This window comes from Chlorocebus sabaeus, chromosome 25, assembly GCF_047675955.1.
Source record: "Chlorocebus sabaeus isolate Y175 chromosome 25, mChlSab1.0.hap1, whole genome shotgun sequence".
In the NCBI taxonomy this organism is placed as follows: Eukaryota; Metazoa; Chordata; class Mammalia; order Primates; family Cercopithecidae; genus Chlorocebus; species Chlorocebus sabaeus.
The window spans coordinates 17,221,127-17,235,050 of NC_132928.1; the positions used below are offsets into that span (position 1 = coordinate 17,221,127).

At 40.9% G+C, this 13,924-nt stretch overlaps 1 protein-coding gene across 1 annotated transcript in view; it reads right to left on the reverse strand.

The window, feature by feature from the left end:
• PPP2R5A (protein phosphatase 2 regulatory subunit B'alpha) overlaps positions 1–12,782 on the reverse strand; it is a 74,069-nt gene extending 61,287 nt beyond the window's left edge. Inside the window, exon 1 of the mRNA XM_007988506.3 lies at positions 11,904–12,782. Within this exon, the coding sequence (XP_007986697.1) occupies positions 11,904–12,084 (181 nt within the window). The 5' untranslated portion in view covers positions 12,085–12,782. The remainder of the gene's footprint in view (positions 1–11,903) is intronic.
• Positions 12,783–13,924: the final 1,142 nt, after the last annotated feature.

A 13,924-nucleotide genomic window follows, 5' to 3' on the forward strand; every position in this document is an offset into this window, starting at 1 on the left:
ATAAATGCATCTTAAAAGCACTTCATTGTTATATTTGCTACTTTATGTTCACTATGGATTCAAAATTAGGTTGGTTCATTCACTGGAAGCACAAATGCATTTGGAAAACTATTTGAGGAGATGATATCTAACTTTAATTTCAGCTTGTCTGGAAGTTTTAGTGGAAGAATAAAATCAGTCAAGTGGTAGATTAACCCAATTGACTTTTATTTCCAAGTCTCTGTTATCTTTACCTAACTTTTTTCCTCTCTCAAATTGAGAAGAAATGATCAGAAAGATAGTACTATGCTAATGTGGAAGAGTATTTTAAAAAGTTTTCAAAAACTTTCTGTAAAAGGGGACCAGAATATGCCGAACATTTCCAAAAGAGGCAAAAATAAGTAGATTCTAATCAGTTCTTGATAATCTACAATAATTTCTTCAAGTTAATTACAGATCATTATAACTTTGAGTGGTGACTCCAAAATCTAACTGCGACACAAATATGCTGAATGATTAACAATTCACTTCATATTATTTCTCAGTACTCATTCATAAAACAAATGCTCTCATATTTTTTTGAGAAAAACTTTAGGTTACCTAAAAAGGAGAGAGAGGACAGTGCTAAAAAGAAGACCTCAAAGAAGATCAATGAAGCATTTTTATATCAGAAGAATTTAACAAACAAAAATCCCTTGCTTTAACGGGTCTTAGAAAAATCTACATTCAATACTAGCTTACTTGCCCAGCACCTATAGTCTAAAGGTCTAAAGACTATAGTCTATAGACTTAGTCTTAGTCTTTAGTTAGACTAAAGACTATAGTCTAAAGACTTACTCATTCAGCTTTTACAATTTCTACTCACCTTACGCAAATCTCATCTCAAGTTATCAGAAAGAAACGTACTGGCTGGGTGCCGTGGCTCACATCTGTAACCCAGGACTTTGGGAGGCCAGGGTGGGTGGATCACGAGGTCAGGAGTTTACGACCAGGCTGGCCAACATAGTGAAACCCTGTCTCTACTAAAAATACCAAAAAATATTAGGGAGGCGTGGTGGCAGGTGCCTGTAATCCCAGCTACTCGGGAGGCTGAGGCAGGAGAATCACTTGAACCCGGGAGGCGGAGGTTGCAGTGAGCAGAGATTGTGCCACTACACTCCAGCCTGGGCGACAGAGTGAGACACGGTCTCACAAAAAAATATATATATATATTTCTCTTGATAAGGTTCTCAATTATAAATATTTATCAGTTGCCCTCTAAGGAAATAAGGTACTAAACTTTGCTTCAGTCCAGGCAACAAACATCTTCCATTTAACAGAGGAATCAGCAACCAACTGAGAAGAGCAAGTCATACATGACCGGCACAAGAATGTAACCTACCTAGGTTTTGGTGTTTTCATCTATAAAATACTAACCAGTTTAGTGTTGCAGGTAAACGTTACTCAGTTATAAATCATCCTAAAATTGTAAATTATTTTATGATATAAAATGATGTTTTTCTTTCAATCAATTTAACAGCTTTTGCTTCATTCTTTCATTCAATAAATAGAAAACAGCACTGACTATCTAAATGCTGTGTAGGAAGATATGGTTCTTGGGTCTCAAAGCACTTATAGTCTAAACACAAAAAGCAGGCACTTTAAGTAATTCATGCAACTTGTCCCAGCAAGATTTTGTGATCTTCTTCATGCACATAACAATAACATCTTCTCATGCAGTGTACACAGAAGACGTTCTATTGAGTAGGGAATAGATAATCCCAATTTGGCCAGGAGACTATGTGGCCAGCAACCCCAACTATCAGTGCCTTCTTATAAGCAAATCTGAAAGTCTTGGCAGGCATTAAAGAATACAGTTAAAGAATATATATAGAGAAACATTAACTATATTCTTTATATTATTTATATATAAATATATAAATAATATATTTATATATTTATATATATATGTTTAGAAGTCATAGAAATTACCAAATGGGCACTCTTTGATTCACATATGCAGTGGTCTATTTTATATTTACAACTGGGTTTCTAAATGGCATCTCAATTTTAAAATTTCCAAAATACAACTCTGGATTTTCCCTCTATACCTGGTTCCCCCTCCAGTGTACTCCTTTCTCGCTGGTGGGACACATTCCTATCTACCCAGGTGTCCAAGCTAAAGCATCTGAGAGAGTCATCCTTGACTCCTACACCTCTGCCTTTCCATCTCCTCCCAAACAATTCATTAACAAGGTCCTATCTAAGATATATCTCAAATGCATCTTTCTGTCTCTATCTTGGGCTACTACCCTAGCCCAAGTCACGTAATGTCTTACCCGGCTTATTAATCTTGTAACTTGTCCTCCTAAAAATCTTGTTCTGCTACAATGCATTCTCTACCCAGTAGAGATAGTAATTTTTAACTGCCAAACTTTCTGAAAGAGTTGTCCATACTTACTCATTCAGCTTTTACAAGTTCCACTCACTATCCACCTTACACAAATCTCATTTCACGTTATCAGTCCTCCAAACGCCTCTCATGTCACCAATGTTGCCTAAAGACTAACAAACCCATGGAAACTTTTCAGTTCTCATTGGGCTTGTCCACAGTTATCCACTGTTACTACTTTCCCCATCCATCCTCCAGTTTGTAAAGACTCTCTTCCCCTGACAGCCTCGTCTCCACTCTCTCCTGTTTTCTGTGGCCTCCACTCCAGCTGTCTCTCTTGGCTCTTGGTTGTACCTTTTCCCCTTACCCATTATCTCAGTGTTGGTATTCCTTGGCATCTTCTCATTCTATCCATTTTCAGTGGGCAGTCATTTCTACTTCAAGTGCTTCAAATGCCACGTATAAGCCAAAGACTCTCAAATTACCTCTAGCACATTGCTTCATATCCAAATAATCCACCTTCCTACTAGGCAGCTTCACTTCAATTTCCCATGGACACTCGACCTGTCCAAAAAATAACCATTATCTTCTCCTCCCAAATCGAATGTCTCCCTTTTTCCCTTTCAACTGCTATCATACATCCAGTTGCCCAAGTTAGAAATGTATCATCGTTGATTGTTCCCTCTCACCAGATTTTGCCTGTGATACCACCCCATCTCCACTTGGACAAGCACCTTTATCTCTTGTCTGGATTACCGTGTCAGTATCCTCACTAGTGTTACTCACTCTCATTTCCCAATACACTCTTCATGGTACTGTAAGGTATAAATGCAATAAAGTGCCTACATCCATTCTTCAACATAGCAACAAGACTATGCACTAGACCCTAAATGTTGTTCCACTTCTCTAGTCATATAGAATGTATCACATAGAGATATAGAATGTAACCTATATTCTAGATCACAGCTATGTAAACCGCTGGTAATTCCCAAAATATACTATGCTGAATTACCTCTGGGTCTTCATAGATTGTCTTTTGGGTGGACCTCTTAGCCCATCTATCTTGGCTTAACACCTTCTGGCCTTTTAGATGGCAGTTTACCTGTCACTTTCTCCAGGAAACTTGCCCTGATCTCTTCCCTCCCACACCAAAACAGGACTGAGTCCTTCACCTACTCCCTTAACATTTTAGAGCTTATTCTTATCATGACACTTATCATATTACTTGAAACTGCCTGCTTACAAGTCTGTATTCACCACCAACTATAAACTCCTAAAGACGTTAAATTTGAAAAGAAAAAGCATTCATAATTTTATTCACTTTACTAAGCTTTAATCTCTGCAGTGGTTCACCAAAATTTTATGCACTATGGAAAACCAAAGAAAGGAAAAGATTTCAGTACTAGATTTTTGAAAATAAAGTGTGTGTCTAATTTCACAGCAAACAAAATCTTTTGCCTCTGGCCAATTTAAAGAAAAATGGTAGGGCAACTTTGTTGTTGTTGTCGTTTGTTTTAATAAAATCAGAAACATATTCCTACAGAAGTTATGTCTTATTTTACTTTTAACTTCAATAGATATTTTTCTTTAGAAAAGCCTGTCTGAAAAGTTGTTTTAAAAATCTACTCAGTTTTGCTAATCAAAATTCAGGAGTTATAACAAAAACTGTCTCACCTTTTTCACTTTTATCAATTTAGAGGCAGGGGATTAACAATGAGTTCAAACAATCATTGACTTATGGTAATAGCTATAATTATGGAATATCCTTGATACAATGTGAAATGAAGGCAAAACCAATTAGACAAAATATACAATTTTTTAAAATCTGCGTTCTGCTGAAAAAATACACAATTTTAGATTTGATACTTTCCTCCCTACCTTAAAGAAAACTTCTCTGATGAAATGGCAAGATATTTATTAGAATAACAAGAGTGAAATCAATCCCCAACGGAGGCTAAACCAGAATGACTTCTGAGATCCCATTCAGCACTGGAAAGCTCAACTAGATATAACACACAGTCAGGTTATAGTAGCTGCAATTAGCATCACCATTCCAGTAGGAGGAGTGTGTTTCCAAGAAATCCCTTGTCTTCAGTATCCAAGTTAGACTACCCTCACCAAAAAAAAAAATCCCAATATGTTTCTTCAGGAAACCCAATCAAAATTACGGGATTTCTAAAATTCTTCATTACTCACTTAAAAGGCCTACATAAATAAAATCCTTCAGGTAACAGTTCAAAAAGACAGATATAAAAACGAGGCTTGAAACTGCTTATTAGTCAACATCTTGCTCAGAGAAGTATAGTTTATTTTGCATAATCCCAGTCTGTCATGTACAACTCTTTCAGCAAAGCATTTAGATTCCTTGTTACATAATAATACACTAAAAGTAATTATATATTTCAAATCTGTTCCTTTTACCTCCCTTCAAGGACATCCTTATAAAAAAAGATTGCATCTCAAACTTAGAAATTACTGCAAACAAATTGTTTCAGTTATTTTATATACACATGTCCACCTCTAGGAGTCAACCCAGTATTACTTTTCCTCACACATTTTATACAGTAACTTTCATAGCAACAAATCACTCAATAATGTTACATGCCACTCATACTGTTCATTGGCAAAATACAAATAATCTTTTGTTTTAAACCTACATTTACTATTTACTGCCAAGATATTAAGGACCCAGAATTCATTTACTTTAAATCAAGCTTGTCCAACCCACCTTATTTTGTTGTTGTTGTTCTGTTTCATTTTGTTTTAGGCTTTTAGCATCCTGAAGACATAGTTTTTAGTTTCTGTCTCTAGTGATAAGCAGAAAAGAGGGATGAGGAAGGGGCTTTACTGGCACAACCAAAAACAGAAACTAAGAACCCATGACTGTATTCTCTCCCTTGGATACCCCTGTTTTAAATAATCCTGAATCAGTTTTAGGCATAAATATATTAAAACCAAAAAACTGGGTGAGGCAGTGATTCACACCTGTAATCCCAGCTTTTGGGAAGCCAAAGACGAAGGATCACATGAAGTCAGGAGTTCAAGACCAGTTAGGGTAACATAGCGAGAACCTGTCTGTACAAGAATAAAAATAAAAAACAGCTGGGTGTGGCAGCACACACCTGTAGTCCTAGCTACTTGGGAGAATTGCTTGATCCCAGAAGTTTGAGGCTGCAGTGAGTTATAATTGTGCCACTATACTCCAGCCTGGGTGATAGAGCAAGACCCTGTTTCAAGAAAATACAGAAAACCAAAAACAAAACAGAAGAGAATCAATCTCTGGTAGACAGCACCAAACATCACTAAAAACAGCACAATCAACAAAGGAGAAGGGGTGACTAGAAGAAAACCAACAGATAATTTCTTCATCAAAACCGTGATTCTGTCTCTATGACCACATTGTGCACAAAATACTGTATTTGGTACCTTAACAGGATTTGAAAAAACAGATAATAACTTCTGCTTTCATGGAAAAATTCACCATCTCATTCTGGAGAGAGAGCATCACAACACAACAGCTGAACACCCACCCAAACAACAAATCAACTAACACAAGTATCATTCAAACTGGTTATCAGAAAAGACAAAGACAAAATAGGAATATGGAATATAAGCAGCCCTGAGTTCTCACTGCCCTACCTTCGATAAAAAGCTGTGGTCAAGATTAAGTTAGAAGATAGACACGAAAACACTCTGGAGAAAAACATTTCTTGATGTGAAATAAAAATAAGGCATGACCAAAATGAAGTAAAGTTGAAGAATAGTTCCTTTGTTCAATATCTTGTATTTAACACATACAACAGTAGTATCAGGCCTAGATCTTCAAGAAACAGAACAGTGTTGTGAGCATACAGAGGAAACTAGTTTTACATCCCAAAGGGGTTGAAATCATTACTTATTATCCTGAACGATGGGATTAAAATTAAGCAAACCTGTGTCATATGTTCTCGGTTTTATTGCCAGCTCCAAAAATCACAGAGAAAAGAAAACTGACCACCTTACATCAAATAATAGTTGGGCTTTAATTTTGGTAATGACAACAAAACAGAATCATCCCATCATACCTAAAACTCCAGAATCTAATGGCACTATCTCCCCTTCAGGAAAGTACTTAAAAAGCCATAGGGGGCAGCAAAGTTAAGAGAGTGAAATGTAAATAGCAGGAGGTGAAGCCAGGGCAGGAAATGTTAATAGGCTGGGTAATGAACCATGAGTATCAGAGAGAAAAGGACAAAGTCTCAATTAATGAATTAAATCAATAGAAAGACAATGCTAACCCAGTGATTCTCAATCCTGGCTGCACGTCAGAATCACCCTGGGAACTTTAAATACTGTAAGTGGATTTTACCTTAGGCCAATTAATTTACAGTCTCTTGGGGATGTGCCCAGGTATTGATTTTTTGTTTTGTTTTGTTTTAAACTCTCCAGGTATAGGCCAGGTGCAGTGGTTCACGCCTGTAATCCCAGCACTTTGGGAGGCCAAGGCAGGCAGAACACCTGGTGTCAGGAGTTTGAAACCAGCCTGATCAGCCATGGCGAAACCCCCATCTCTACTAAAAATACAAAAAGTAGCTGGGCATGGTGGTGCATGCAAGAGAATCGCTTGAACCTGGGAGGCAGAAGTGGCAGTGAGCTGAGAGATCGTGCCACTGCACTCCAGCCTGGGGACAGAGCGAGAACTCAGTCTGAAAGAAAAATTAAAAAATAAAAAAAAAAAACCTCTCCAGGTATAGCCAGTATTGGGAACCACAGTGCTAAACACATAAAAACAAACTAGTCTTTATCTCCAGCTTTTTACAAAAAGCTAACTTTTAAAAATGAAGCACAAAAATCTAAATGTGTTATTTTTGTTAGTAAACCTGTCTTTGAAATCCAAAGCAGCAGTAACTACTTAAAGAGTAATTCATCTTTGTAATTTTATCAAGAGAAAAATGTTATTCTTGCAGGTGAAAATGGCTAAACTGAAGCTAAAAGGAATGAGTCATCACTCATACAGGAAGACAACTGAAATCTACTGTTTACATGACAGTAACATACTACAATGGTTACATTATTTTGCCAAATACATTTTATTGGATTAGCACTTTATTCAGTTAGACACTTCATAAAATAATCCATAATTAACAATTAGATAAGATAATAAAATGGAGGGAAGGAAGAGATGATCCTAAACAGGAATTCTAAAGATGTTAAAATAGGTTTAAATAGGAAAGTTTTTCCTGTATGTGACGACTAGCAGTGAACACTTTATTTAGCAATTTCTCTTAAATATATCCTAAAAATGTTTTAAGTTTTTTAAAAATAAATCTTCCAGAAGAGATATCTCAGAAAATAGTTCTAAAATGACTAAAATGTTATTTCCCTTTGTAAACAATTTTCTTAGCATCTTCAGATGAATTTGAACTCTCCTCTAATGGTATCCCAATTGTGTTTAGATGGAATGATAGTAACTTTGAGAAGATCTATAAACCTTAAAAGTTGAGTGAGTAGTACTATTTTCTCTCCACGAAAAGGTTTAGCTATAGAACTTAAGATAATGTCAGTGTTCTTGTTCCACAATTACCTTAGATCACCTACTCTAGAAAACACACACATTTTACCCCCTAAAGGTAAGGAAGCACTGCAATCAACACCACTATTACTGGCCTCAATACCTCCAGTGGGACCCAGTTGTTAAGAAAGAACCAACAAAGAATCTGAGTGCTACTGGGGAAAGTTTTATCTCTTCTGAAGGGGATTTCAATCTCAAAGCCAGTTTCAGCTTGATCTTGCTATTTATTTCCTGGCTGTCTCCTATGAGGACTGCATATCTATACAATTCTACTGGTTAGTCTGATTTCTTCGCCTGGTAAAAAAATCTTACCACAACTTTTAATATTTTAAAGAGTCTGACTTAATCCTATTTCCATTTCTACACTCATGCTGAAAGATGTTACAGCTGCACTTCACATAAATCATATCTGAAAACTGATTATAAATAAAATCACACTTTAAATACACTAGGAAAGTTTACCATTTAAGTAAGTAATCCTATTAATAATCCTTCATTTAAAGATATTTTTAATCTGGATTTTCAAATATTTAAGAGAATGAGAACTAACATTCTTTGCCTATTTTTAGGTACTTAAATTATTTCCCTTAATCCCCACAGGCCTGGGGAGATTGAAGGTATTATCCCCATTTTACAGATAAGGAAAATGACTTAGAAAGATTAAAAATTTACCTTTGACCCAGGACTAACCCCAAAGACCCAACTCTATCACACTGCTTCAAATTTACGTAAAACAGTTAACAGCACAAATACTGAAATCGTTTAACCTAGGTCCCAGTGTCAGTTGCAACATCATCCAGATAAGTAATCACAGGCCAGAAAACTTCTTTTTTGGCCTCACCTTTCTCATCAATAAAACGGGACTACTGATCTTGCAAAAAGTTCAGGGATGACCCAACGAATAGGATGTTTGTAAAAATACATTGAGCCACGGATTATCAAATAACAGTATTACCCTTACTAGGTGTGAAAAAGCCAGAGATACACAGGTATTAAGGGTTACACATCTTTGGATTGTTTCACTTGGTATGAACAATACTGTTCTATAATTTAAGAAAATGTTTAAGGTAAAATAATTTTAAAATGCTAAAATGTTATATGAATGTAAGGCATCAATATAAATGTAAGGCATCAACTACTTTACCAAACCAGTCCTTCCAGAATCTTAAACAAAATAGGTTACACAGACTGAAAAGCCTTTTAACAAGGCTTGTTTATTAAATACTTTCAATTATAGAACAATTTATTCTGAACATTTTTGCCATTAAAATCCTACAACCCACTTACTAAATGATTTTGCACAAATACTTCTTACAGGTGAAAAGGTTGGATTATTTTGTTAATCCTTACTATGCTTTGAGGAAAACTAGTTGGCACTTTTCCAGTTCAAATGCATGCGGTCAAAGTGTAACACAAGCAGGCTGGTATAAACACTTAAAAGATCTTGGAGTCCATGGATATCTGAATCACTCCACAGTAAGATGGTATTTCAGAGGAGGAAGAAAATTCTCTTTCATACACATACTAAAGGGCTTTCCACTGTTTTTGTGAAGGCCACAAATGGAAAAAACTACCACTCGCAGAAAAAACACAACACTGTGGTATCAAGTACACTGCCAAAGTTCCAAGTGAAGCAATTGAATGATTTTTTTTTTTCTTTTTTAATCACTTTCAAGCATTTTGGCTTCTGGAGTAAAAGAAGTTGTTCCTATTAGTTTGTAATCCAAGTAAGGGTCTTATTTCCTCAATTAAATTTGCATAAATTTATCCTGAATACATAATTTTCCTTATGATGAATACTGTATTTTCACGCAAATATCTACAATTAAAGTTCCAATTTACTTTTTTCTTTACTAGTGACCAAATACTATATGGCACCTTCAACCTGTTGAACCCTACATCACATAACTTAGATGATTACTGACTCTATCCATATTTTTGCCAGGTTTTTAAAAGCAAAATGTGGCCAGGCACGTTGGCTCACGCCTGTAATCCCAACACTTTGGAAGGCCGAGGTGGCCTGATCACCTGAGGTCAGGAGTTGGAGACCAGCCTGACCAACAAGGTGAAACCCCATCTCTACTAAGGGCCGTGGTGGCACATGCCTGTAATCCCAGCTAGTTGGGATTAGTTGGGAGGCTGAGGCAGGAGAATTGTTTGAATCCGGGAGGCGCAGGTTGCAATGAGCCGAGATCGTGCCATTGCACTCCAGCCCAGGCAACAAGAGTGAAACTCCGTCTCAAAAAAATTAAATTAAATTAAATTAAACAAAATTGAAAAAAAAAGCAAAACGTATCAAAGCTGCATCTCCTGGCCTGAAAACAACCAAATGTTTAATATTCAATTATTTTCATTAAAGTATACTATTAAGAAGTACAATACTAAGAAACTAGAATCTTACTAAAAAGCAAATTAAATAACTATGAAATAACCCTAGCACGAAACCTTCAAACTACATAGTTTGACAATTTAATGAGGAAAAAAAATCAGTAGTGTAAAAAAACTGATATTTTAAATAAGTGTAAAATTTAAAATCTATGAATAGCAAAGACGATATTCTTTTATAGCTATGACATCATTCAAGAATTAAAGTCTTGGCAATGCCTGTCATTACAGTCTACCATTTTGCTATGTAAATTTTAACAATTTTTGTATGCTAAAGAGCAATCAAATGATAAATTCGATAACACAGACTAATCATATCTCTAAACCTCTTTTCAAAAGCCAGTGTGATTCTAACGGTGAGATGTCATGATGTAGAAGCACTCCAAGAGTCAGGGCAAGGTAGGGTCTCAGTAGGGTTCTGGAGCTGTTGTAGGTCAACTGTGATTTGATCTGGGTTTTCTTTAGATTCCTTGCCAAACTAAGGCTGGATTCACAGGCCCAAAGACAAATGAGAACCAGACTGGCCTTGAAGGAGATGCTGCAGCTTTTTCAAATGAATTGAAAAATCTGAACATCTGATGATATGGATCTCCGTCAGGTTGCAAATTTTATTTAAAAATGTAGGAGCATTATCATCTTGTTCCATCATTTCTATCTCATAAAATGCAAGGACATTAATTAAACATACTGAGTAATACACAAAGAATAAACTAGAACACCAGGAAATAACATCGAAAATCCTCTAAACCTAGTGGGAAAAGTGAGCCAAAAAGAGTGCCAAGTTCTCCTGCAAGGCATTAGGCACGGATACCAATTTGAATTCCTGTACAAACCTACAAAGTCCCTGGAATCACTGCCTGGCAAACTAAGTTCCCATTCGATTGCAAAGCAACACTACCTACTTCTTTATATTTCCAAATAGACCGTGTGTATCATCTCAGACAACAGAATATTTTAAATATTTCTGTTCTTTGAGCTACAGGATACCATTTAAACCTAACGATCCAGTGAATAAGATACTACACTGGTTAAATTTTTAGGCTTTTTCTTTATAAATACATCCAAAGGCCAGCTAACTCTTAGCCGATGTTTGCAATCGGATTCCTGGTCTGATGACTCTTAGGGGCAATCAATGGGAAGTGGAGTTGAGAAGAGGGTGGGTGCACACGGCTTTATAACTGTAAAAGTAAAGGACTAGCTAAAAGTGGCCGAACAGAGGAGCTGACACTCGGGAAACTGAAGGTCGGGGAAGGTTCGTGTGGCTGTTAAAGCAAGACCGGGAAAGGGCAAACCTGGAAAAAGAGTGAAGGGCTCTACCTCGCGGGACGCAAAATAGGAAGTGCAGGTTAAGCAAGCGCGCAGGTGGGGAGGAGTGTTGGCCTCCCCTAGGATGGAAAGAGTTCAGGTGAGAATTAGAAGGAAAGAGCCAAGACTTCACAGAAAACCCGTTTGAATAAGGAGGAGGTGGTGAGGGGACGCCAAGGCATCGTGGGGAACTCGGCTCACACACTAGGAGTCCCAGCTGAGAGAAGCCCAGAAGGAAATGGCTCTGCTTGCGCAGAGGCAAGCGTTGCCAGCCCCTGCGCTCGCTCCCGGGGCTGCGCCCTCGGAGGTTACCTTTGAGCTGGGGTAGCGGGTGCAGCTCTGCCTGGCTGCCCTGGCTGCGAAACTGCGACGAGCCCTGGGAGCGCTTCTGCCTCTGCGCCTTGCGGACTGATTTCCGGGTGAAGCCGTCCACTTTCTCCGAGGCCGAGATGGCGGCGCTGGCAGCCCCCGCCGGCGGCGACGACGACGACATCTCCGCGGCCCTGGCGCTTGGCAGCTCCGGCTGCTGCTTGCAAGGCACGGGCAGCGGCGGAGACTGCAGGAGGAGGCGGGGGAGAGGCGCGGGGTGCTCGCGCCCCTGCGCCCCGGCCCCACGGCCCTCCGGCCCCGGGACGCCGCCGAGCTTCTCCTCGCCGCCCGCCAACGCCTCACGGCCACATCTCAGCGCCGGAGGTTCCTGGTCCCCGGCGCGCGGCGAGCTCCCGGGGCTGACGGAGGGAAGGGCGGGGGCGGAGGGGGGTGAAGAAGTTGTTGACTCCGGGCGCGCAGGGCGGGTGGAAGAGAGCCCGAAGTTTAGACAACTGAGGCGAGGGCACGGGGGTGCGGGCGCCAAGCGCGCCTCTCGTTGCTTCTGCCCCGGTCGCCAGCCAGCCGGTCGGCCAGCACCTCAGTGGCCGCTGCCGGCGTAGCCCGCCCTGCCTGGAGCCTCCTCCCGGGGCGCTGCCATCGCGGGTCCCCTCGGAGCCACTGCCGCTGTGCCCACTCTTCCCGGTCAGCGCCGGCCCCTCATCGCCCGGGGCGCTGCCCCGTAGCCCCGGCCCTGTGCGTGCACACACTCCTCCTTGCCGCGCTGGGCGGCCCAAACCCCCTCCCCCACGCGCCCGTCGGCCGCCCACGGAGAACCCCCGGCGAGCGACCGCTACAACTTGAGAAGGTGGTTGGTACAGGCGAGCGGGGAGTGTGTGCGCGTGTGCGCGCGCTAGGGCGCGCGGCCCGGGGAGGGGCCTCGAGAGGGGTGGGGAGGGAGGAGTTTGACTGACAACTTCCGTGGGGTCCCGCCCGCCTCTCGGTGCAGCGGCGGGGGAGGGGGCGGGAAAGCATGCCAGTCTTGTTAGCCAATCGCACGGCTAAGCGGCAGCGACGGCGTGAGGTGCGGCCTCTTGAGGCAGAGGAGTGGGGCGGGCTGTGTGACGGGCTTCGGCCACAGCCAATCGTAAGTGAAGAAGGCGAGCGGGGTGCCCCTGCGTCACAACAAATGTGGCAAATCTCTTGGGAGGGAGGGGAAGCGCCCCTCCGCCAGCTGGCACTTTTGCGCTCATGCGCGACTGCTCCAGACTGTCATTGCTCTCCGGGCCATCTGCTAGAAGACCGGGAAATTTGAGAGGGTGCGTTCAGAGAGCAAAATAGAGCGCCCCTTCCCTTCGCTCTCCTCTCTGCTGGCCAGTGAGGAACTGAAGCGATTGGTGGGGCGTCGGAGGGCTGGGGCGCGAAAGAGCGCCAGGTGTTATGCCACTGAAAGGGGGCGCAGCAAAGGTCGGGTGGCGAGCAAGCAGCGTGATTGATGGGCGAGGGAGCCCCGGGGGAGGCGAGGAGGTGAGCTCGTCCAATCGTTGCGAGGTACTGGACACCTGGGCGGGTCTTGGCGCCTCACCGGCCCCCAACCGCGTAATTGGTAGTTGCGGAATAAATTTGTAGTTCTTCGGAGGTTCGGACTCTGCAACTCCAGAGAGCTACTCTCGTGTGGGGTTTGGGCAGTATAGCATCTACTGCTTCAAAGAGTTCTGCAAGTCTACGCCCTCTAAAAAGAGAGTTCTCATTCCCAATTTAGTATCCTGCTAATTTTCACCCCTCCTTGAGCCAAAGGCCCTCAACTACTCCAACGAGAAGAGTACAAATCCATTGGTCAGTGGTGTGTAGATATGGAAGCTTGCCATGTACTCTTATTGGATTCTCTTTCTTGGAGATTCCGTCTAGATTTTGAATTTCTTAAGGATAAGGACTGGTCATCTTAGTTTTTTTGTGCAGTGCTTTCCATACAGCGGCCGTTAATAATTATTAATCTGAACAGTCTGCCTCCGTTTGTGGCAATAGAC